This window comes from Carassius gibelio, chromosome A19 (genome assembly GCF_023724105.1).
Source record: "Carassius gibelio isolate Cgi1373 ecotype wild population from Czech Republic chromosome A19, carGib1.2-hapl.c, whole genome shotgun sequence".
NCBI classification, from domain to species: domain Eukaryota; kingdom Metazoa; phylum Chordata; class Actinopteri; order Cypriniformes; family Cyprinidae; genus Carassius; species Carassius gibelio.
In genome coordinates this window covers 13,625,838-13,651,135 of record NC_068389.1, presented here as the reverse complement: position 1 = coordinate 13,651,135, position 25,298 = coordinate 13,625,838, and the positions used below count along the sequence as shown (strand labels likewise).

Sequence of the window (25,298 nt, the reverse complement as noted above, 5' to 3'; positions counted from 1 at the left end):
GTTCTAAATCAATGGTTTCATTGTAAATTGTTATGGTGGTATATTCCTTACAACACTCAACATTAAAGAGAGAGGTGGACACAAAAACATTCTTCCAGAAATTGTATGTGTCTAGGCTACTTTTGTATTGGTTGGAATACATTTCTCATCTACACAGACCTAAACAGCTCTATAAAATTTAATGAATGGAGAGTCAGTAGACAAAAATAGAAATAGTAACTATGCTTGAAGGAAATATCCTCATTACGACTTGATTTAATAAAACCATAGTTTTATTTCATTACAACAGCAAAATTAAGTGAATGAGTTTAAAATAAGTTCACTACTTATATCTATTTGCTTCCAACATACAAAATTGCTGATTTATTAAGACATACTCTTAGAATATTTTTTTTCTCCTTTTCAAAGTGTGGCAAATATGGCATATTTTATTCTCAAAATCACTTTTCATCCTGTGACTTTTAAAGTTGTGATGTCCCAAAATCCAGGGCCCACAGTTGCAAGGGGTTTTCTCAACTTACAGGTTTTGCAAAAGCCCCAATTTCACAAAGACATGAGCCTTCAGTAAGTGACAACATCTTTTATGGAAAAGAAACAGCAGAACCATAAAGCATTAATTAAATCAATTAGCAATGGATTTGATCAATTGTGTAGTAGTTGGTTAATCTAAAAAAAATCTGTCCTGTTAGATCAGTGGTTCTCAACCCTTTTTTGGGCCAGCGCCCCCTATCCATTATCCAGGTCTCCTGCCTATGTCCTCTATATCTTAAAAGCATGTGTTTAGCCCATATAACAGCTCACATTAACCCATATATAATTTTATAAATGTCATTGCATGCCACATGACATTTGATTTGACTGGACTTAAACTATAAAGAAGCAAGATGCATTCAAGTTCATTTTCCCACACAGGAAAAAAAAAAAAAAGCATAGTTTGCTTTATTGTGTCTGAATGCTAGCTAATGCATAACAGGAATGATCCAACTTCCAGGCATTTTAAGGAATTTTAGTCCCATATTCAAAAGATTAGGCAGGCCTTATATGTGCATGTTTTCCTTAAGAATCTGTTTTTGAACTAAAAACGAGATAACTGTAAAGGGGAGTCTTAAATGCAGACGAACATTTGGGAATATTTGATGTGAAAAACATGACCTTGTCCTTTGAATCTATTTAAAAATGGCTTCATTCACCACAACATGGCTGTAGTTTTGTTTTTGCTCGAGACTGCGAGTCATCAGACCTGGCTAGCACAGAGCTCTGCCACGTGTTCCTGCCTTAGTGCTGCGTCTGCTGAGTCCCATCTAACTGTTAGCAGTGTGATGTTATACCCACAATGCTTAATTTGCACTGCGACTTAATCTATGTCAGAGTTTCCACTCAAGTCTACATGCATTGTGGCTGCAGTTCACATGAGGGGCCCATATCTACTGTGGTCTGCCTAGAGCTCTGCAGCCATTAACCAATCCTATTATGCCTTACAAAACACTGTGTAAACTACTTTGATGTATTGCAAAGTTAATGTATATTATCAAAAGCTAACTATTATGGAAATATAGCTTTACTACAAATGGCTAACTGATGAAGGTAAAGGGGCAATACATCCAATATTAATTATATATATATATAATTATAATAATTATATCTAATTTACCCTGAGATATTTTGCTGGTATAAAAAAATGAAGGGCTCAAAGTTAAACAGGTTGATTTCTAGTTGTAAATATAGTCTACTCTAGCTGGAAACAGTACATTGACTTTTCTCTGTGAACTGTTTAATCTGCTCCTTCACATGAAACATCTTATTAATATGCACATGAAACGTTCAAATGACTTTCGAATAAACCGATTTAATATTACAAACTAGACTGTCCAAATATAACTATGTGAAAGAAGAGACGCTCTTACAGCGGTGCAACAGGTGCAGTCGCACCAAGCCCTGCTTGCCCCGATGAGTTTGCAAAATGGTCTGTATCGACTGGCTATTCACGCCAGAAGTGTTTTTGTGTCTCCCTTTGCTGTTTTGCAGTTGTTTTCCTATGTCAACATGTGTTAGATATAGGTCTTTGACCATTGTGAGTAGTTTTTGATCTTTAATAGTAAGAAATATATTTCCCCTCTGTACGTACCCTCAGATGATATTCTGCACTACTGTCGCTACTGAAAAGATCATTTTAGAGCGTTTTCTCACATGGCAGGATTGGTTTGATTAAAATTGGATTGAATGAGCGTGAAAGCTGATATATGAACCTGGGTGCAATTCAAAACAGAGCTGAAAATATAGATCTATGCCATTTTAATCATGTACAGAAGAATTTGTATTATTTTAAAACTAATAGAAGGTGATATCATAGTCACCATAGGTTTGAAGTGAATTCCACATGCTACTTAGTCAGCAGAGGTTTTGTTGAGTTTAATTGAAAACGATTGTGATCTCACAGAAAAAAAATATTACATGTAATTAAATAGAGTCATATTTGTGGTATTGGCATCAGCTGGTTCGTAGCGTTTGAAAAAAAAAAAATATCAATTTGAGAATGGGTGAGAAGTAGAACAGCACTGATGGCTTTCCCAGACTGGGATCACTCAGTACATTTTTGATTCCAATTCCCTGTCAAAGGAAAAAAGTGCACATATTTTTCAGTGGAAAAAGACATTAACATGTAAGCCGCAGCCAAACTTTTGGAAATGCTTTTTATACGACATGATCATTTAGGGTTTAATTATCATGTTGAGCATAAAGAATAAAGTAATGACGCAAATAGTGTGAATTAATGATGAGTTTAAGCGTTGTCTCCACGTGATGGTTGAGCTGAATTTTGTAATCCTCCTCTGTTTCTGTTTAATCCAATTATGATTCTCTATGACAGAATTAGAAAAGATAGACACAGCTGAGCTTTAATCTAATCATCTCCAAGGACATAAAATCAGTTTTCCACAAAAAAGCACAATCAGCTGAAATGGGGGGGGGGGGGGGGGGGGGGTTTATAATGTTTTTTTTTTTTTTCAAGTCGTTTTAACAAGCACAATTGAATGTGAATACTTTTACTGTCACTGAAATATGTTTTTGGTAACATACTATGATAATTCATCTATACTTTTACTGGTGCATCCTGTTTATAAAGACATCAGTCAAGCATATACTTAATGTATCATATCTATTCACAAATAAAATTTGATGAACATGATGTGACCTGTCTAATACTGTGAAAATGCACAGGAAACAGGGTGACTGGAATGTCATGGCAGCTAGACTGACAACAAATTCAAGTGTTTATCATTATAGATCCACTTCTTAAAGCAGAAAAACTGTTGAAAAGTGAATTTAAAGCAGTAAAAGCTAACATATTTAACTTAATTTATTTAATGTGTTTCTGCTAATAACAAAGTTATGAAACTATACACACAAGAGGAATTTTAGTCGCCGTACCAGAAAAAAAAGAGGTACTTAGACAGAGCCAGCAGTCAGTTGAATATTCATTTAGCATTGCACAAAAAGGGACATTTAGAAAGCAGAAATACTCTTGAGTCATCTGTCACGTATCTTTTAGTTTCACAATGAAAAGAATACAACTGGTTGATATGGTGGTGATTACAATGTAATAAAATAAATGGCCATTTTTAAGCATTTTGCAGTTGCATCAGCTGTAAAACTATTATAGGTCTCCAGAGGCATAATGTTTGGTCCCCCACTAGCACATTAAGATGGTTATGTTATTTTTCACATGTATAAGTAGCATGCATAACCACTCATGCATAAACAGACACATATTATTTTGTCCAGTTGATGTCTGAAATTTTACAAAAATAGCATCTCATTTGGAGAATAAATGCTAAATTATCAGTTGTGTAGCTACCTTTTTTAGTTTATCCTAAAGGTGGATCTGCAGTGTCATATACAAACTCATAAAATAAAGATAATAAAAACACTAAGGCTAATGCCAAAAGGCTAATGTTTAGCACTACATTTAATGTCTGGTAGGCATTATGCTGCTGAGATAGAAGCTTACACATGTAGACGCTCTCACACACAGACATTCACCCACTAATGCCATACACAGGAAGTTGCACAACTATGAGCACTCTATGATACTGAAAGCATTGAAAACTCATATCTAAAACGTAAACCTCCGCGTAAACATTGCAAACTGTACTTATTTGCATTCAAAAATAATTTGCTATACTGTATTTTTATTTGCATTAAGAATTTCTAATCATTTCTGTTGTTGCACATTGAGGGGATGAAGGAAGACCAGGTTAGGGATCTCTTCCTTATTTTACTAGAGGAAGTATGTGGCTGTGTGCTGTTTTCAGTAGACCATCGCTCAGTTTAGTTAAGTCTGCAGTGCAGTGCAGGCCACTCACAACACAACTGCTCTTACTGCTGGACGTCGGTCTGAGACCAGAGCAGTATTTCTTAACTCTGAACCACCTGCTTCAACTTTATTAGGAGCAGCTAGCAAGAACTGAAGCTTTGCCGTCTGAAGGAAACATGGATATTTAGCTGCTTCAAGTGAAAGGTAAGAAAACGTTTATGTGCCTAGCATATTTCTGTTGGTGTGGAGGGGGAAATAAAAATGGAGGTTTGACATTTATATGGTGTTTCACTGCGGGGGGAAAAAGTGTCAAGTGTTGGGATGCTGTTTGCATGTTATGTTTTCAATAACCTCCATGTCCATGGTTTGATTTATCATGCTTAAAAATTATTAAATGACAAATTTATGTGCATTAAAAAAATTTGCACATCCCTCTTCTATGCATTTCTGTCCAATTGTAGACTTCATGGCGAGGTTGGTTAAAGGCCTGTGATGCAAAAGGACGTGAAGAGAATTATGACTCAGTTAAATACATTTTTCCATGTGTTTTTAATGACTTAAATAATATGAATTGACAAACAAACAAATCGCCATTAAAAAGATGAAAAAAGTGTTAAAGGTAAATCAAAATCTGTAGAAATGCAAATTAAATATTAACATTGTCAGGATGGAGTTTAGTGAGAAATTGTGTTAGACTTGGGCTCTCCAGCAGCTTCCCTGTTTTATTTTTTTGGTAGACATAACCCATTAGCTGAGAGGAAGTTGCAAAATTAGACCAAATGTCACATTATCTGTTGGACTATCAGATGCAAACTCATGATCTCTCTTGCATGAACTGAAATGTGCATTTAAAATTCCAGCATCTGTAGAGCTGCGGCCTCTAAACGGCCATCATGGGGAATGTAATGACGCAGGAAAAGACAGACCCAGAGCCAAACAACTCTGATAGCATGTTTAAAGGTAAGCTATGGTTCCTCAGCTGCTTTATGGGAAATCTATTGCCTAAATATGTATTAATGTGGGTCTTTGACATTACTTATACAGTTTGTTAATCTACATTTACAGACTGTGACAGTCTTGTGGTGCTCTCTGATTATCCATGTCGAGACATTAGTCAACCGATCTTTAAGATCGGGGAAAAACTCAAAGGTCTTTCTGAGTAAGTGTTCTTTCAGTGAAACACAATGTGCTCAATGCTAGTTAACAATAAATGCCTGCTAATATATAATGCATCAGCAGCTAGTGAAATGCTTATTTGATTTTCATTTTAATTTATATTAATAAACTGTACATATATACACCTGCAACCTATTAAATGTCTTTTTATTTACTCATCAATGCTTTACAGAGAGGGTTGCTGGTGGAAAGTACGTTCTCTTCAACAAGGAACTGAGAATTACATTCCGAGTAATTATGTGGCAAAGGTTTATCACGGGTATTTGTAGACTTGTTATCTGTCTTAATATAATCCCTATTGATGTATGTTGTGTGATGATCTCAGAAATATATACCTAAATGCAGAATAATATCTGGACACAACAGTACTGGATTATGAATGACGCAAGAGATAATTTTCTGTATTCTCGTACAGAATATTAAAGCCATTGTGATTTACAATAACCGCTCAAAATTTTGGGGTCGGTAAATGCATAACAAGACTATAAAAAACTATACAATTATAGTAAATCAGTAATGTAGTGACTATTATTACAATTTAGTATACATTTTTATATAAAATAAATAAATTAAATGTATCTTCATTGTAGCACGGTCCTTCAGAAATCATTCTAATATGATCATCTGCTTAATAAATATTTTTTTATCATTACCATTGTTGAGCACAGTTGCTTTTTGTGGAAAATGTTCAATTTTAAAATACTTTGATTAACAGAAAAGTTTTAAAAAGAGCTTTTAGTTATAGCATTTACATGAAAAATAAATTGTTTTATTAAAGCATTAATGTCTTTACTGTCAACTTTGCTTAATGCGTCATGCTAAATACTAAAACAAAGCAAAACAAAATTAAAGTCTTACTGAACCAGACCTTTATTACACGCTATACGTAGACCGTATCACTTATCTTTGTACAAAAAAATAAAAACATTAAACAAGTTACACCGGTTTATATTTATTTATGAAGAACATTGTTATTTAAATAAAATCTTCATTGTGAAAAAAAAAAAGATAGAATAATTTGTGAAGTCATTGTTTTCAGTTGCTAACATAATTTCCTCTTTGACATGTTTTGTTTTGTTTTTTGAAGATGGCTGTTTGAGGGAATTAGCAGACAAAAGGCAGAAGAGCTTTTGTTACTGCCTGGTAATGGTTTTGGATCATTCCTTATAAGAGAAAGTCCACAAGAGAGAGGTAATTACCTGGAACTGTCATTTACTGTTGCATACTAACCAAAGAAAGGCTTCCATCGACACATATTTCAGCAACTCCAGTGTCAGTGCAAGTGTAAATGGCATTGCAATCATAGCTGCTGTTCCCTGCAGGTGTATATTCTCTCTCTGTGAGACACAGGACCATAAAGCACTATAAAATATTCCGTCTGACTAATAGCTGGTACTACATCTCCCCACGGCTTACCTTTCAGTGTCTGGAGGACATGGTCAATCACTACTCTGGTGAGAACTGAAAGACAAAACTCTCATAGTCCGCTTGTAATGTAAAATGAGCATGTTATACATTAAAGCGAATGTGTTTTGGTTTTCCCTCAGACTCATCAGATGGTATATGTTGTGCTCTCAGCACTCCGTGTCTGGCTCTGTCCAACCCTGTGCCGAGCACAACCCTGGAAAGGCCACCTGTTGTAATGCGCCGTAACTTGGATTGGAAGAAAGTGAATAAGTACGTATCTGTTTTTTTTAGATCCTTCTAAGCATTTCCTCCACTTGCTGAGCTTGTGTCGAGCAGTATAGAGTGAGCTGTGAATGACTGGTATGTCTCCACATGAATAGGTCACAGCTGATGAGCCCAAGCGAGCTGGATAACATGGACAGCAAAGATAACATGATGAGCTACGGTGTGAGGAGCAGCATAGCTGCCTATCTGTCTTTAGCATCAGCACCTGAGCTAGAGAACAGCAAAGGCCGCAAGAAGAAGGGGAAGTCTGTCTACGTGATGACTGACCACAGTAATATAACTGAAGATGAAGACTATTAGTGTATGACCATAGACATTTAATCTACTGACACATTGCTATGGACTGTAATATTTTTGCACTGGGTCAAGATAATCTTTTGCATACGTGTCCAGGTCACTTTTCTATGGAAGCCGTTTCTGCCATGGAAAAACATTTTTTGAAACATAAGTGCGACTTTTTAACTAAGACTCGTTAAATTGTGAGACATAAACATATATATTTTTTCCTTGCACTTCTGAGTTTACATTTCGCAATTATGGTAGAAATAAAAAGACTGTTGCCTTTAGGTTCTGTGATGAAACAGGCTTTCATAAATTTCACCCTAAAATCAAATAGAAACAAAGTACCCATTATTTTTATATATGACAGTTGTTCACATGTAGGCTACTGTTATGTGTTTGGATGTTTTACTTTTGAACATTTAGTGATTAGATTCTTAGTAATGTATTGTTTTATGTTATTAAATATTTATTAATTTTAATTTTAGGGTGAAATATGACCCAGACCTATTCCTTATGTGCTTATGTGAGATTCACCCTATTGCGATTTCAGTATGTTTCACAATTAAAGAAGAATGTTGACTCCCTTCTTTTTTCTTGGTTTACTTTATATAGTCGAGCACCTACAGTGACTTTTTGAGGATATGTGCATTTTTTTAACTTCACTGTGAATCATGTAGTTTCTTCCTTATGAACACTGAGCCAGTTAATAAATAATGCAGTAATAGCATGTTATAGGAACAAGTTTTATTGCTTTTTTTTATTTTTGGGTGTGTGAAAACTTGTAAACACTTGTAATTTAATGTACATATGTCTTTATCGACGAGCCACTGCTATCTTTCTTCAGACTAGTTGGAAGCATGTTTAATTAAAGAAATGAGAGGTGGGAGACCTTCCTTTTTTCAGTGTATTATTTTGTTTATTGCTCTACTGGCCATGAAACATTTTGGAAATTGTAACATTTTAATACCTGTTTAATATTCTTCATCTAAACCGCAGAGCAGATACTTGTTGAGCCTCTGTATCAAAACAGCCACACAAACAAGCTCTCAGTATCATTCTTGTGTTCATACAGTGCATTAGGCAGTGAAATCTTAATGGTAATCATATGGAGTATTAATTAGAGACATTTATTCAAATATTTAGCTCATGCAACATAAGCAGTCCATAAAGAGATCTGAAACAAAGACATAAGATGAAAGACTTATAATTATACTAACCGTTCATCATCTAATGGCACTGTTTATTGTTGCTTTAAATGTAATAGTCATTTCCGAATTCACACAAAATGCATTAACATTAAATATTCATATTAGACAATACAAAAGATGTACCATTTTTTCAGAAATACTTTACACAAATAGTACAGTTTCCTTAGATTAAACATAATTAATAACGATAAAATATTAACTATTGTATTTTTTTTTGTAAATAATGAATCTGTAGAAGTGTGTGCAAAAACAGTTCAAACTATAATGTTCTGTGTTCATTCTCAGCATTCACAGGATGTTTCAGTCAGTTGGCTGAAGGAGAAGATGGTTTGATTCACACTGACAGCCTGTGATTATCTAAATGAGCATTTCACGTTCATGCATCTGAATCTGGATAATTCCAGCATACAAACAAGTGGTTTTGCTTACTTTCCCCCAAAATAAACAGACTCAACCTTCTACAAAAAAAACAAAAAACATCACTATACCCTTGTGATGTAAAGCTCAGATTGTTTTATGAAAAGATCACATGTACAACTCATGTGGTTAGTTATCGTTGAAGAATGCAACGTGCGTCTAAAAATAGCCTCCCGCTTACTGTTTTATCAGATTGTACTCGATTGGCTGAAGTGAGAGTAAATATTTTCTGTGTTTTGCAACACATAGGTTTTATAAAAGCATCTGGAGCACACATTTGGAAGTGCACACATGGTTGGTCTGAAGTAAAAAAAATAAAAATAATCCCAACTGATCGTCTCAAATCATTGCCAGCACCAAACTATAACGTATGCATATAACATCAGTTGAACTTATACCATGCCAAGGGTGGAAAGGAGATCAAGTCATGCAGAACAATGGTAATATTTACGGGTCGTTCAATTTATAGCAATTCTATTTAAAAAGTATCTTAGCAGATAAGTCACATCTCATGTCTGTGAGTAACAATCAAATCACAAAAACCATAAGAACTACTGCCTGTTCAGAACTTAGAAGAAACAAATATTGGTAAAAGTTTTTTCTATGTAATCAGTAAAGACATAGTGCTTCCATATAGTTTTCCAATTAATCTCAACTGTGGCATGTCCTGACATTTCATTTATACTCAATTGCTTCCAGGTTGCATTAATGTGAGGCAGTAAACTTTAAGACTGTTGAACATTACAAAAATATTGCTGTTGATATTTTCAGCACAATTCATATTGAAAAAAAGAAGAGAAGTGTACCAGGGCCATTTTAACCCCTTTTCCTGGCATGAATAAAGAGATACGTTTATATTTTGAATCAATGTCTGCAAGCATTTGTGTCTTTCAAGGGTTCAGTCAGAGCAATCTTAAAATTAGAAGATGAAATATTCTGTCAGTCATATGTGTGAGATTTATGACTCTTCCCGTTCAGGGGAAAGAAAGCATGTACTTAGGAGCATTCACTGGAAAGCCACATTTAAACACTTTTCCTCCCGTTTGAGGAACAGATGTGTTCCAGATGTGCTCTGACAAAATCATAAATAATTCAGTCATATGTCTGAAAACGGGGGTTCATTGCTGTACTTCACGCACTTATTGTATCATTTGCAAAACTGATTGAATATGCTTACAAATACAGAGTATTTAGATCCTTCCTGTCCGTCTGCATCTATATCTTACGCATCAAAAAATAAGCTTGACTCATTTGCAAAATGGAGGAACATTCTCAGTATTAGGAAGATCCTCTATATAACAAATTATAAATTTATACTGCCGCACCCACTCAGAGATATTTTAAAATTAGAAATTAGAAAAGGAAGTTTAAATAGTGATTGCACATTTAAAAAAATACATTTCTTTTCTTTTGCTACTTACTCCCCCTCATGTCTTGACAAACTGATATGCTGTTATTTTGTCTGTGATGAATAAATAATGACCAGAATTTTGGGCAGAATTGCCATTTTTGGGTGACATGTTGCTTTAAGGCAGTAATTTTACTAAGCATAAGAAGTTTGCAAACAGAGGCTGTGACTGCAGCCACGGCGAGTGATGCAGGGTTTAGTCAGTAGTTTATGGCCGACAGGTGGGACTCTCTCTGGGCCAACAATCTGTTCTCTCTTCATCATCTGAAAATTGGCCTGTGTCATTCTGTTCAATTTATCAAAAGTGTTTCTGTCTCGACAGGAACTCAAACTTTAGGTTACGTCTCAAGTGATTGGAAATGATGATTTTGATGAGGGCTTTTGGAAATTGTAATAATACTTGATGTAACAAATTTAATCTAAATATGATTTTGGCACTGGGTTTTTCATTATAGATTTGAGAAATAGGTAATATGCTTAATTTACTATATACCATGTCTTTTATTATAGTGAATAATAATAATGTGATATAACAGAGAAGATCAACTTGTCTTGACATATACAATGACATTTGAAACAACGAAACTTGGTTGCATCTGAAACTTCAGGGCCTGAATATGTCATTATTTGTGTAAATGTGAATTATGTTTCTGTGAAGTAGAAGTGCTTTTGCTGCGCATGTTTTTATAGAAGCGAGGTTAGATGGACTGTGGTGTTCACTTCCTGTGTGTGTAGTCTAGGCTGTAGGTTGTTTGGTATAAATTACACTTTTTTTTTTGCATTAACGTCTAAACACTGTGTTTGCTGCTGTTGGCATTACGGTCTATGATTTTGGTATTTTGGCAATTGGCTAGTATTTTTGAAACTAACAGATGTGCCATAATTCATTTTAATGCGTCTAAGTCTGTAAAATGCAGATTGTAAATAATCAATGGCCTGCTGTGATAAGAGGGGTTGATTTACCTCCACAGAGGTTGACATTACCATTTCAGTAAATTCCTCAATTGAAATGAAAAAATAAGAAATTCTTTTCATCTTCAGAGAATGCAAATGCTGTCGTGAAATAACTGTAAGGCTGTAAGCCATTCAAATGTTACTTTGGAAGTTACTCTGGAAGTATCAGAGACAAGTTTCCACATAAACCTTCATATCCCATATTTTCCAATTGGCAATACTGTCACATAACCGGAAGCATTCAGACAAGACTTTGGACTGGCTCTGTTTTTACACTAGATAAATGGATTCTGAAATATTTTCCCTCGCCGATGCTTTCCACAAACAGCCATTTGCCTCTGAGATCTGCTAATCTATCACAATGCCAGAATCCTGTTTGCAAAAACATTGGATTTACATACAATAAAAATGAAAACCGATCATTAAGACAATATTAGTTAGGATGATTCAACATTAGTCTTCACTAAACAGGAGAAAAGACTAAATCAAAGCAGTTGCATAACCTGTAATGACGCATTTAGCTACTAGATTGAATACATCAGTATAGAAAATAAATGATGCTTGTTTTCAGGAAAACGGATTATTAAGGAAGTTAATTGCAGCAAGACATTAACACAGCAGCATCTGTGTCTGCACTTGCTGCTAAAACACAGTTATGGATATCCAAAACTATAAGTCCACTTTAATGTCGTTAGTCATTATGTGCACAGAAGGTTATTGAGGAAAACATTATAAAGATGAATACATATACAAGATTGTAAACTATTTAAATGTGCACTCAGTAATTATGGCTTTATATCGTGTCGTTGATCGGTATGTTTGATATCCTCAAACGTATACCGACATCTAGTGGCGTTGGTACAATATCATACAAAAAGCAATGTTTCCTTCTTTGGATATCACGTTTTACCTGAAATTAGACTTTAATTAATTCCTATGATATGGCCATATTCCTTGTTGATATAATGCATTTTAATGAAAAAAAAAAAAAAAAAACTTAAACTTTTAAAACCCGCTTTTTTTGCCGGTTTCTCAATGTATATAAATATGATTTCTAACTGTGACTCAGAACTGGGAAACAGTGACATCATGTGGCTCTTTAGCAAATACAGCACATTATAGTCTGAAAGAAAAATAGTGTGACATCACAATACTCAAATGTGGGTGTATTTTTTATTGAAATCAATGTATTATTTATTTTTAATTATTAAAATAATTATTAAATTATTATTAAATTATTTTCTTACAAAATGCACAGTAACTCCATATTCTGTTCATTTTTCTAATTTTACACTTATAAAATGAATCAACATCGAATGGAACAGAAGTTAAGCATTTTAGATTTTTAGATGGAAGCAAAAGTTGAAAACTTCTTATTTATAGATTTGTTTAGTACAAACACACAGCACACAGGAGCCTTGATTACTTATGGATTATTGTGATGTTTTTATGAATTGTTTAGACTCGCATTCTGATGGCACCCATTCACTGCACCGGGTCCACTGGTGAGCCAAGTGATGTAATGTTAAAAATCTTGTTCTGATGAAGAAACAAACTCATCCACATCATGGATGGCCTGAGGGTAAGTAGATTTTCAGCTAATTATCATTTCTGGGTTAAGTATTCCTTTAAGTACAACAATGTCAGTTGCAGAGACTTTTACAGTCATAGCACAGCATCACCAGCAGATAGAGCTAGATATATAATTAACTAAGCAGTGACCAGTGATTCTCAATTCAGTCTACAAACATATAATGCAGAAATGCAAATGTAAAAAAAGGGCTATTAGATAGACAATCACATGACAACATGAGAGCGTTATGTAGCCTGGCGGGGCATTTGTTGTGATGCATGTGTTTTCACAACCTGGTGTAACATTCTGTCATTTTATCAAAGACCCTGAAGTATAGAAATGTCTTTATAAACAATAAAACATATACAGTACTACAAAGTACTGTATCTTTCAAAGCCTGTTCTGATTTGAAACCTTCATCTTATGCTTGCATCTGTCTTGAAATTCTCTTTGGTTCAGATGTGCTTTAAACACTTGAAAGGGAAAGATTATCACTGAGCCCTCTGGTTATTATGAAGATACAGTTGAGCAATAAACCTGTCACATCCTGTTTTACAAAGGAACATTACTTTACATTTTACAAGGAGCTAAAAAATAAATTACCCTGTTTATGCAGAACCTTATAAACTGCCTTATGCGTAAATAATTAGTTTGGTTGCACTTCATAGATTCATTTATTGACCAGATGTAAAGCACCATCACTTCTCGTCTGAACTCAGCTCGGCTGTCAGACACGGGCCAATCCAAAAAGGGCTGCCAGGCATTGATTGCAAAGGCTCTGTGACAGTTTTGTCAGAAATGATTTCCCGCTGACTGTTTGAGAAGATCATGAACAATAATCTATGGTTGCTTCTAAACCTTTGAGACAGATGATGAATGGCAACAGGCCAGGCAATGACTGAATTATTAGTGCTCTGACTCTAAGTGAAAACCTCTCTCCGCTTTGTGTTACAAACATTTCTTAGATTCAGAAAAGAGAAATTGCCATAGAATTTTTTTCATTCTATAAGGATTATGAAGAACAATCGTATAATCCCTGTGAGAAAATGAGATTTATAGATGATTAAAACTGAAGACGTAAACTGGCAACAGATAAAGGACCTTCAAAAATCTTCTAAGGCAAAAAGGGTAGAGACCTAATATCTAAGGGTATAAATAATTAATAAATAATAAATAAATAAATATTTTCTTTAAAAGAATTTAATATAATATGAACAATATTATAAATGACTTAATTCAAACAACATAAATTCAGCCTCTGGGGTTCAAAAGGTTATCTTCAGTTCATCATATTTATTCCGGACATGATTGAAATACAAAGCTTTTACAACCTGGTTTGAAGCATTTTACAATAGAATGTGTGTTCCACAATATTCTGGACTTAAAATTATTATCCTGCATCAGAAACCTATCACAAGTATAAATCTGTCATGTGTCCCTCACTTTCTTATATATTTTCCTCCTTTGTAACAAAACCAAATTAAGTGTCCTGTTTTAGAGACAGTAGTGTAATTATCTTTATGGCCCACATAGATGTGTGAGCAAGTATGTGAGGTCAAACTCCATACACACATGGAAGCACACACACACACACACACACACACACACACACACACACACACACACGCACACACACACACACACACAGTGGCCTTTCCACTGACTTCTGTTGTTTTTGTTTCCTGAGCTAATGATATTTTCTATTCTGGATGTAGCTAAATGAAGATTTCCATTAATTATTTGGTATGAAAATGAAAAGTCTGAGTGATGGTACAAGGACTTAGGTCTGTGAGTGTGGCTTTTTATTGTTGATTATGTCTCATTAGAAATGTGTTACAAAACAAGAGCATACTAGTTTCAGAGGGCTTTATGCTGAGGAGGCGATCTGCTCATCCTCCAGACTGAAAAGACTTTAAGACATTTGTATTAACCAAAATTAGTCAAAAAACGTGTATCCAATGCATTCACTGGGGTGGATTTTCTCTTGTGAATAAAGTAATTTAGATTCACTTAAGTTTGTGAATATCAGATTGTCTGCCAGCAATGACCCACAAATGATGGGTATCGTAATGACTAAGGGTTAAAGAAGGGCTTAGAGATTCACTTTGGATCCGACGCTCTGCTAGAATGCAGATCCATGTTTCCAGGGTGATGAATGTGCTCACTTTGCACTTTCCTTTCTCTGTCCTTAATTCTGTTCATTTATGATGTCTAGATTCTGTACAACAGCAACAGAGGGAACTCACAAGGGAGAAAATGCTGTCAGCATTTCTAAGAAGAGTGAAGGAAGTGCAGAAAAAAGCAGTCTGTTCTACTGAGGATGCATGCTCAAGTGAAGTAGCTGCAGCCATGAGCAAGTGTCTGGTCTCTGCTGAGGGGATAGATTTTAAAGTCTGCATGAAATGTAAATTCATCATGTCTGTTTTAAAAATGCTTGGTATATGTTTTTTGTTTTGAAAGTTTAAATCAAATCTGATCTTCTCAAAAGACTGACTTCTATTTGGTGAAGCAGATAATTTATTCCTCTTAAACCTCACCCTTTTCTTGCAATGGACTGCAAACTTGCATTTAGATCTGCCTCCAATCAATCAACAACCAATGGTAAAAGTCCCACCCTATTTTCTTTCTGTTTTGGAAAGGAAGTCACAATGCGGAACAGAAGTTCTGTTACATTTTGATTTAAATGCATATAGAATCTGTGTTTAGAATTCTGTGCTACTAACATCGCCAAAACAAAATAGCAAAAAGGGGACTGTTTTCTCAAACACTCCCTTAATCTGCCATTGGTTGGTCAAGGAAGTCTTGTGCCACAGGACCAGTCTCTGAATATTAAAATGTGTTTGGGGAAAAAAAAGTTAACATTGAAAAAAAAAGAAAGAAATTAAACTTTTAAGACATTAAAGGTCCAATATAGGTAAAGTTGTCTCCCCTTGACCATGACCACAATGGCCATGGATGACATAAACATGCATGGATGAATAATGTAGACTCTTTTCTTAAAGACAAACTGCCAGAATAATGTGTTACTGTAACACAATGTCAGTAATGTGCAAAATTCTGAAGAAAGCATGATCAGATCACATTTTGGCTGCCTAAATGTGACTTTAAAGGCATAGTCCACCTAAAAATTTAAATTCTGTCATCATTTACTCACAATCGTGTTGTTCCAAAACTGTGTTATTTTCTTTTGTCTGCCATACATAAAAGAAGATATTGTGAAGAATCTTGGTAACTGAGTAATTTTGCTTCCCTTTGTCCATAAAGCAGAATGGGAACAGAAACTGTTTGGCTACATATGTCCTTCAAAAATCTTCTTTTATGTTCTGCAGAAGAAATAAAGTCATACGCTGTGAGTACCACTGACGAAAACATTTGACGTGGTTTCTTGCTAAGAGTGTGCAAAGCGGTAAACCTCTGTATTTTACTGGATAACAACTAACCACATTTGAGGCCCACAGTCCCTGTGTGGTTCAGTAGTTGAGTTTTTGGTCACTGCTTCTGTTCTGGTTTGAGGAAATGTTCTCATGTCACCTGATACTCATGACTCAGAGGAAACACACATCCCTGGTAGCTTGAATTACTGCCGTACACTTAAACAAAGCTGGTTACGTCTTCAAGAACATTACACAAACAGCTCAGTTCACACATTTCAGGAACATTCATGGTTAGAGGCATATATTATTTAAAAATAGAGCTCAAAAGAAGGTATCTTGAAAACAGTCTAAACATACTTCAAAATACCTTCTTTTGTGTTTCACATAAGAATGTCATAATGACAGGATTCTTGAGTTTGGGTGATCTATTCCCTTTAAATAACCTTTCAAATACCCGAAGTACTTTGCTGGAAATCTCCTGAGAAGTAGGTCAGGGCTAATTCAATTGATGGAATCTCAGGGGAATAACTTTCTAACCATCTGAACACCACTATTGATATCACAACTTTTGTGAACAGACTGTCCCGGTTCAAACAATATGCCCATCCCAAGCATAACCTTCGAGAAGCTGGCAGAAGTTCACAGCTCACTGCAAACAGTTGAGCAACACTGAATCGCCTCATTTCATTCTAAAGAGACTGAGAAAATCACAGGCTTAGACATTCAGGGCATGGTCTGCATCTGTGATGAGATTAGTAACTTCAATTAGCATTTAATAAATGGACTATTGTTACTTCAGCAGCACCACAGAAATGCACAGCAGCAGTTGTTAAGCTGGCAAGAGATGTGTGGAAATACATTATGTGCACCTTAGTTATGGGATTAATAATTCAAATCACAACATCTGCAGCATGTACATCGAGTTAAAAAAAAAAGGTTTCAAGGCAGTGAAACCCTTCAACTCAGCCCTCAGTTTAAACTGATCTCAGTGATTTTAGTTTAATGGGCTGTATATTGGGCCGACAAATAGCAGTACATTTAGATTATAAAAAATGTTGACAGTTTTTAAACGTTGCCAGGTTTGGGTAAAAGGCATTGGATTTTATTGGAAAAAATTTGGAAATGCCCATGTCATAACTTTTTCAGGCGTATTTTTAACAGATTCCAGGTAGTATTTGGAAATATTAATTAATTTATTCATTCATTTTAAATGATATTTTTTTTTTCAATTCACATTTATTTTTATATGATATTATAATAGAATAAAATTATATAATATAAATAAAATTTAGTAAATAATAATAATGTAAAAATACTACGATAAAAATAGTTTATAAAAAGGGATTGATTACGATCATTATTATTATTATTATTTTTGTTTATAGATTTACTTTTTAGGAAGTAAACAAAAACAATGCGTTTTAGTTTAGGAATAATTTTAGGCTACTCTTATTATAATTTTGTAATTTGTCCACTTTTTTGCTCTAAGAGCTGCAAGATAACATGAATAAATGACAAAGAAAAAAAATGTAGAGGTAAAAGTGAAAAAGATCAAAAACAGTTATGAACAGAAAGTCAAGATTAGTGAGACAGAGACACTCTGTTCCTCATATTGTGGAAGGCAAAGACATATTGTGCAGCTCGCGCCCAGTCTGCTTCTGATCACGCGCGTGTTCTCTCTCTCTCTCTCTCTCTCTCTCGGTCTCGGATACCGACTCGCCGGTGGCTGCAGTAGTCAGTCAGTCAGTCAGTCAGTTAGTCCTGTGGTTGTAGTTTAGTATTGCGTGTACATGAACAGTCATTCACTCAGAAGCGAGCGCGCGCGGATTATAGTTGAGAACACACGGAGGGCTTTTAAACTAAACCGAACACGCGCTCGCAGCATCGAGAGACTCGCAGCAAACTCCGTGTTGTCGTGAGCACTCGTGGGGGTCGGCTCGGCGGGAATGGCTTCGTCTCCGTGCGGCGGTGGGAACTTTGATTGCGGGCTGCAGATTCAAACTCGCTCGGTGGAGCAAACACTCATCCCGCTCGTGTCTCAGGTGAGTCCGGATCATAGGAACTCCTCCTCGGAGGGGTCAGTAATCCTTAAAAACCACCGACACCGCTTAATAGACGAATCCGCGAGTTGAAAAGGCAAACAACTTTGCCGTATCATGTGTAAAGAAGGTTAATTAGAACACTGTTTTGTGTCGTCAACTAGAACACTTCACCATGGTAACCAGAGTTTCCGCCAAAATGCCATAACTGCTAACTTACAGATACTGAAGTAAAACAAGAAATTGAAATGGGAAGTGTTTTGAAGTTCAACACAGTGCGAAAAGATTCTGTATGTGTGTCATTTTGGTACATTTCTTTTATTTAGGTGGCTGTGGTGGCACAAATCGAGTTGCTTCAGTTTAATTAGTAAGCTTTTTAATAATTATGGTATTTTGCAGGAAACTGTTGTTGCCATGGTAATTTTATTGTCAGGGAAGTTTGTTGTTTGTATTCTACAGGATCATATGCTGCATGAATAAGAACTGGAACTTATTTTAGATGATTTGAGAGAATGTGCAAAGTTCTCCATTAGTACAATGTCAAAAAATGGTAAGGATTTGACTAAATTTGACAGTAATATATTTTGATAAATTACACCATGATTATGGTGATTATAACAAAATGTCATGGCAATACATGCATACATATATATTAAATTTTGGCAAATTGCTGGCTAATTTGTAAGATTTTGCACGGTTTCATTTGTAAATTTTCCTTACACCACACTGACTGTTAGCTTTAGGGGTGGACCTTCATGCTTTTTTCCTTTAATAATTGTGAATAAACCACATCATACTTCGACCTGTAGTTAGAGGTTTCTTGATAGTATAACATGAGTCATGACGTAAGAGAAAACCTGAGATTGAAATGGGTAAATAAAGCAAAAGATGCCACGTTTGTTATTTGGAGCAATAATCTAACATTCTCCAATTCTACATTATTCTACGGTAGTTAATCCGTGAGTTACATCATTATATGGGCAATGACAACACACTCTTATGGCACAACTATTTAACATTTTGGCGAATGGTTGGCTAATTTGTAAAAATTAATAATCTCTTTCATACATTTTCATACAATCTGCTTATTTACCATTGCTGGTTAGGTTCATGGGTAGACCATCATGCTTATGTTTTTTCCAAAGAAAAAGTAATTTTCCATATCAATCATATTGCCACCTTGTAAAATAGTTAAGTTTTCTAATTAGATTGTGTTGGAAACGCACTTCAGAGCTATACTATAGAGAACAAAAAAACACTCTTTTTTTTAAATGCTGGATTGATAGAAGCAGTGAAACGTTCCAGTGCTCTTAAACACTATAGTTGCTGCTAAAGTCAATAATTATTCACAGCTCACAGCTGCTGATTTCCATTCCTCATTAAATAGCAGGATTCACCTAGGCGATGGTGACATAACTTCACATACCATATGCATGGTGTTCTGAAGAACAGAGTGTTTTGGTGCAGAAGCATCTGTAAGAAATCTGTTTCCATGTGATTTTCACATACATAACTGTTATATCTAAAACCCCTCTAAAGGATTTGGTTAGACCAGTCTTTAGAAACGACATTGTTAAAATTTCTTTTTATTTTGCCATTCCATCTCACAATCTTAGAGGAGATGAGTGGTTTGGAGAATGAATGTGCCTTTCTAATTGAATCATTAGTTAGTTTAGTGATGGAAGATGATTGCTGAAATGTCTTTTGAGAAACTTTTTGAAAGTTTGTTAGTTAGTGGTGCTCACTAGGACGGCTGATGGTAATGAGGCTAAAAGGTCAGTGTTAGAAGACATGCTAATCACCCATTCAGTGGACTTCTTTCAGAGCTTTACAGATTCTGGACAATAGATTGTTAAAGTGGCAGTAGTCAGAGCCCTTTCCCCAATTGTTTTGTAAATGATAATGACCAAATGTATAAGATGTTGTATTGCCTGCAGCTGCCAGATTCCTTGTATGCACAAGTCTGGTAAAGTTGTACAGTTGGAGTTCACATTGAAATTGTTTCCAAAAATGAGGTGGTTGTTTGATTTGTTCCATGAGGAATTGAGCTGAATCAAAAACTACAGAATAGCCAACATTAATTAAGTTCCATGATGTTTGAACGTGAAAGTTCCATTAATATCTGAGGCTATACGACTGTGTAAAGGTCAGGAGGTTGAGTGCAGAGGTCAGATCATGTGTGTCCTCTTTGGGGGCCTGAGAAACCATTTGCGAGAAATGGTTTTCAAATCTTAGCCTATTTAGTGACTCATTTTCACAATTCCGATATTGAGCTTCCTCACAGACGAGCACACACACAGAGGCCTGATCTCCACCGGTTATCCTCTCTGTTATCAGTCTAACTTTCACAACTGTGTAATTACTGCTGTTATCCTTTCAGGCCAAGATCAGTCTGTCTGCGTTTTTGCCTGTTGGCCCACTCAGGCATCATATTTGAGATCTTGACAATTGCTGAGATGCTTTCTATCTCTTTATTAAGCTGCAGTTTCTATATTGCCATAATAATTGTCACTGATGGTCAATGCCATTTTTTGGTCTAGATATATTGATTTTTAGAAATGCATTAAAATGTTGTCCAGGCACACAAACATCTTTAATGTTGGGCATAATTTTAGTTTCTGAATTAAGTTATTTTAATAAAATACAAATGTTTCATTTGTATTAAATCATCAATGTCAGAGTGAAAAAAAAATCATGACAAGAATAGATTTTTGAAAAGCAAATGAAGTAATTTGCCATATTTTATTTTTAATTCCTTTTTTTTATCAATGTATCATTAATAAATTGTTCCTTAAAAAATGGCCAGCAAAAGAAAGTCATCTGGGGTGAAAAAAATCCAGAAAAAGTAGAAAAAATTGTGGAAAAATGTAATGATATTTCTTAAATAATAATGTAATAACTGTTTTTACCTTAAACATGTTTTAAAAAAGTTTTTACTTTTCTGTTTAAGCTCACACTTTATAACTTTATAACTGCAATTGAGCCAAATAAAAACACATAGAATAATCTTAAATTTCATAATATTTTCAGTTTCACTGTATGTGCAATGGTCTTGGATTTTGAGCCAAAGCCAGGACAGGATTTATGAAATTATGAAGTCTTTGATCTGATCAGAATGCTTTTAAACTCCTGTGACAAGAAGGCTTGTTATTACATATTTGTGCTAGCCGTGTTCTTATTATGCAGGACTAAGGGCTGTTTTCCAGAGTAGATTTAAGCGATAATTGGCTGTAAATATTTCTCTGTTTAGTTCATTAGATTGAGCCCTCGTGCTTTTGTAAGCTCTTTGCAAAGCACCTTTGTGAACCCCTGAAAGGTGGTGGAAGTGAGAGGTTTTTTTTTGCATGTTCAGTTAAGTATACACAATTGGGCCAAAGCTACATTCCAAATGCAAAGCCTCCACTATTTCTTATGTCATAGAAAAATATTTTTGTCAGGGCTACAAAGCTGTACTGTAAAAACATATCATATTGTTCCCTGCATGGAAACCATCAAAACTGAGACACCGAGTTATGTGTAATCACAAGAGAACTTCTGGTGGAGGAAATTGCATCACAAGGAGCACTGTTGGGATGATAGATCAACAGGGTAAACCTGGTGCCTCCTGTAGAGAAGGTGACAAGGAAGATGGATGAATGTGTGGTCAGTGTAAACTGCTTACATGGACAAATACCCTTCAGTGCCAGAACAAAGCAAGCTTCATGTTCAGTATGCGTAAACTTATGTATGTGTGAAAGTATGTTCTGTGTGTTTACTTTGCTGCATGTGTTACTTTGTGTTCCATGTGTTTGTTTAACCAATTGAGGTGTAAAAAAAGGAAACCAGAACTGATAAGAGACGTATTGTGAACTACAACCCCCATCCAGAATCTTCTGTAGCTTTAATTGTTCTAACATAGCATTCATACCATGGCAAATATAAGTGATGGTGCATTTTTTACATTTACTTGAGTTACAAGGTACAGTAGCTGAATTTGTGCTCTGAATTTAATCCATCCAAGTGCACACACAGGGTAGTGATCACACACCCAGAGCGATGGACAGCCATATTGCTGCAGGATCTGGGGAGCAGTTGAGGATTCGGTGACTTGCTCAAGGGTCTCACCTCAGTCGTGGTATTGAGGGTGAAAGAGAGTTATTCACTACCCCACCAACAGTTCTTACTGAACCTGAGACTCAAACCTGCAACCTTCGGGTTACAGGTCTGACTCTCTAACCTTAGACTATGAGTGCCTCCAGTGCAAACTTATAAGGGGCCGTAGGATGACTTCAAATTATTTAAGTTATATATGTTGTATTAAAAGCTATTAAACTTAATTTATTCATTCATTTATTCTAATTAGGGGTGGGCGATATGGAAAAAATATATCACATTGTTTTTTAGAAATATCACGATTAACGATTTTATCACAATTCTTTGTCATGTTAGTTTTACTATTTTGCAAGTTGTCTGAGCATTACAGCCAAACTAATTTCCCTATTATAAAGACAAAGCCTTTCAATGTAGCAAAAAAAAAAAATTAGCATATACAGTATTTAGGCCAAATAGGGCGAATACTACGATACGGTAGGACGATACTACGATATTTCTTCAAAAGCAGATCGTGGAGACAATTTTATCATCCACCATCCAAATATTGTCATATTGCACACCCCTAATTTGAATTATAAGACACATAAGATCATATTTTATCTAAAAAAAAAAATATATATATTTAAATTTTCCCAACTATTATTTTATTAAATTGCATATAGTTCTTAACTTGAGGAAGTCCAAAATATTTGTTGTTAATTCATTTATTGTCACGCCAAGTTTCTGCTAAAAAGTTTTGTCATTTTAAGAGCCTATGAATATTGTGTTGGACAATGGGGGAACCTTCAAGTCAGAAAGGTTAAGAACCAGAACCACTGTTTTAAATGATACAACAGTGTAAGTATTTGAACCATGTTCATGGATAAAGGGGTTCTATCATGTTTGTTCTAAACCAGTATGACTTAAAAAACATTTCATGTTTTGTCCATATTTTGAAAGACATTGCACCACATTGACTTTTCATCATTAAGACAAAAACCCCACTGTGCCTAAAGTGTCCCAATACTCTTTGAGACTGCCCACAAATTCTGAGCTTTTAAAAATTAAGATAATTCACTTGTTTTAGTTCAGAAGGCATCATATCTTATGTCGCTTATTTTTCCAGTTCATCGCTCTTTGTTGACTCTTCTTTTCATGATCATTCTGAGTTTCATCTGGTTTCACAGCATTTGGTAATTCATAGCCTGTGGGCACAACCTTTCAGAGGCGTCTCTCAGAAGTTGCCCGTCTGATCAGGGGTGCAGCATACCCCTCAGTTTGAGTTTCTGCATCAGTGACAGCTTGGCTCTGCTTCAGGCAGTATTTACGTTACATGGCTACGGGACATGTCATTGAACAGGAAGAGATCTTAATCACCGCATAAGTTTGATGGCATTCTTCTTCCCTAAGCTCACGCTAGGTTCAGGGAAAATTCTGGGAAAGAGGTGGACTCCCTCGGCCCCCCGCTGTCACCACTGATCTTAGGGCTCATGGGTAATACTCTCAGACAAAGAAACTGTCAGTTCAGAGAACAGGTCAGCTACGTTTAGTGTTTCCTGTTGTTTTTATATTCTATCTGGGTTGCTGAATTGCCATGCTAACAATGTTTCACTCTTCAGTCTAAACAACACGCATGGAGCGAATGAATCTCTCTGTTTGTGAGGTTGGGGATTCATTTGTATTCCACCATGTTCATTGGCACAGGGACAGTGCTGGCTTAAGTTGCTTTGCTTATGGAATGTGAGGGGCTCGTGACAAAATACCCACTTACCTTAACAGTAATTACAAAAGGCTTATTATTCTTCTGTACTGTACAGTGGCTTGTATTCTCTTGAGACAACAATAAAACTAGAGCAAGTATTCAATCTCCCTAGACACCAGCAAATCGACATAAGCAATGGTATTGATGTGGTACCTCTTTATAATGATTTTATAACAACACGGTGCAGTTACATCTCTCGCAGCTGAATGAGTCCCTGTAAATGGCCTCTCTCACTTTGGACAGAGATTTTAATGACTAATTTCACATGATCAGTTTGGGATATTTCTAAGGTTTCAGGCTGGAGGAGCACTAATGTTATGAGAGGTCTTGTTTTTCAGTCACCCATCTCCTGACCTGTGACATCCATCATCTGAACAGGAGGGAAACAGTAAAGCAATGGCTATTACATACCACCCCCCCCCCCCCCAAACCCCACCATATAGCATACTCCTGTAGTTTGGACTGGCATTTTTGACTCTATTTGCAGTATTTCAGTTAAATTCAAGCAATTATTTCCCCCCTATTCTTTAGTTGTAAGTGTCATATTAAAATAAAATAAATCTAATAAAAAACATTTAACATTTGTTAAGTTTTAAGTACATGTCATTGTAGTATTTGTTGCACTGAATTTAATTTAGTTGTATGGATGGAACAGATGTTTTTCTGTATTGCATTGTTGAAAGATTTTTTATGTTTGCAGTAATTAGAAAATGGAAGGAAATGTAATTAATTTGCATGAAAATAATGTCACAACAATCCAGTTCTTTATTTCTGAGATTTACTCATTTGTCCTTTGCCCAGCCCAATAGACAGTGTCCTCTTCTGCATTAAGGGTCAAGTTTTGTCTAGTTCGCATGGCCTCATTAGCTACTGCTGGTAGATGTTGTACTCCATTTGACTGCAAAAGCATGCTTATGGGTGACCCGCACTAGATCAGCAACTGCCACTGAGATTAATGGGAATTCTAACTGATGGCTTTAACCAGTTATTTTAAACCTCTTTACTCTGCTCTCAAACTAGTGATTCTCTC

The 25,298-nt window shown here is 35.5% G+C and overlaps 2 protein-coding genes across 3 annotated transcripts in view; both read left to right on the top strand.

Annotated features, from left to right (window-relative positions):
* Positions 1–4,219: 4,219 nt before the first annotated feature.
* Positions 4,220–8,348, top strand: LOC127935021 (src-like-adapter). The gene is made up of 8 exons (XM_052532605.1): positions 4,220–4,516; positions 5,173–5,272; positions 5,378–5,471; positions 5,661–5,747; positions 6,576–6,679; positions 6,811–6,942; positions 7,036–7,165; positions 7,276–8,348. The coding sequence occupies exons 2-8, from the start codon at positions 5,206–5,208 to the stop codon at positions 7,478–7,480; spliced, it is 819 nt and encodes a 272-aa protein (XP_052388565.1). The 5' UTR covers positions 4,220–4,516; positions 5,173–5,205; the 3' UTR covers positions 7,481–8,348.
* Positions 8,349–18,062: 9,714 nt separating this feature from the next.
* Positions 18,063–25,298, top strand: part of ctnnal1 (catenin (cadherin-associated protein), alpha-like 1) — a 55,227-nt gene continuing 47,991 nt past the window's right edge. For both annotated transcript variants that reach the window (XM_052532604.1, XM_052532603.1), the window contains exon 1: positions 18,063–18,438. In XM_052532604.1, the coding sequence (XP_052388564.1) occupies positions 18,343–18,438 (96 nt within the window). In that variant the 5' untranslated portion in view covers positions 18,063–18,342. The remainder of the gene's footprint in view (positions 18,439–25,298) is intronic.

What these genes read in the sequence shown, in the direction of transcription:
- LOC127935021 (XM_052532605.1), top strand. Translation starts at nt 5,206, where the DNA reads ATGGGGAATGTAATGACGCAGGAAAAGACAGACCCAGAGCCAAACAAC. An exon ending in AGAAAGTCCACAAGAGAGAG is followed by an intron (nt 6,680 to 6,810) that starts GTAATTACCTGG and finishes TGTTCCCTGCAG; the next exon opens with GTGTATATTCTCTCTCTGTG. An exon ending in CATGGTCAATCACTACTCTG is followed by an intron (nt 6,943 to 7,035) that starts GTGAGAACTGAA and finishes GTTTTCCCTCAG; the next exon opens with ACTCATCAGATGGTATATGT.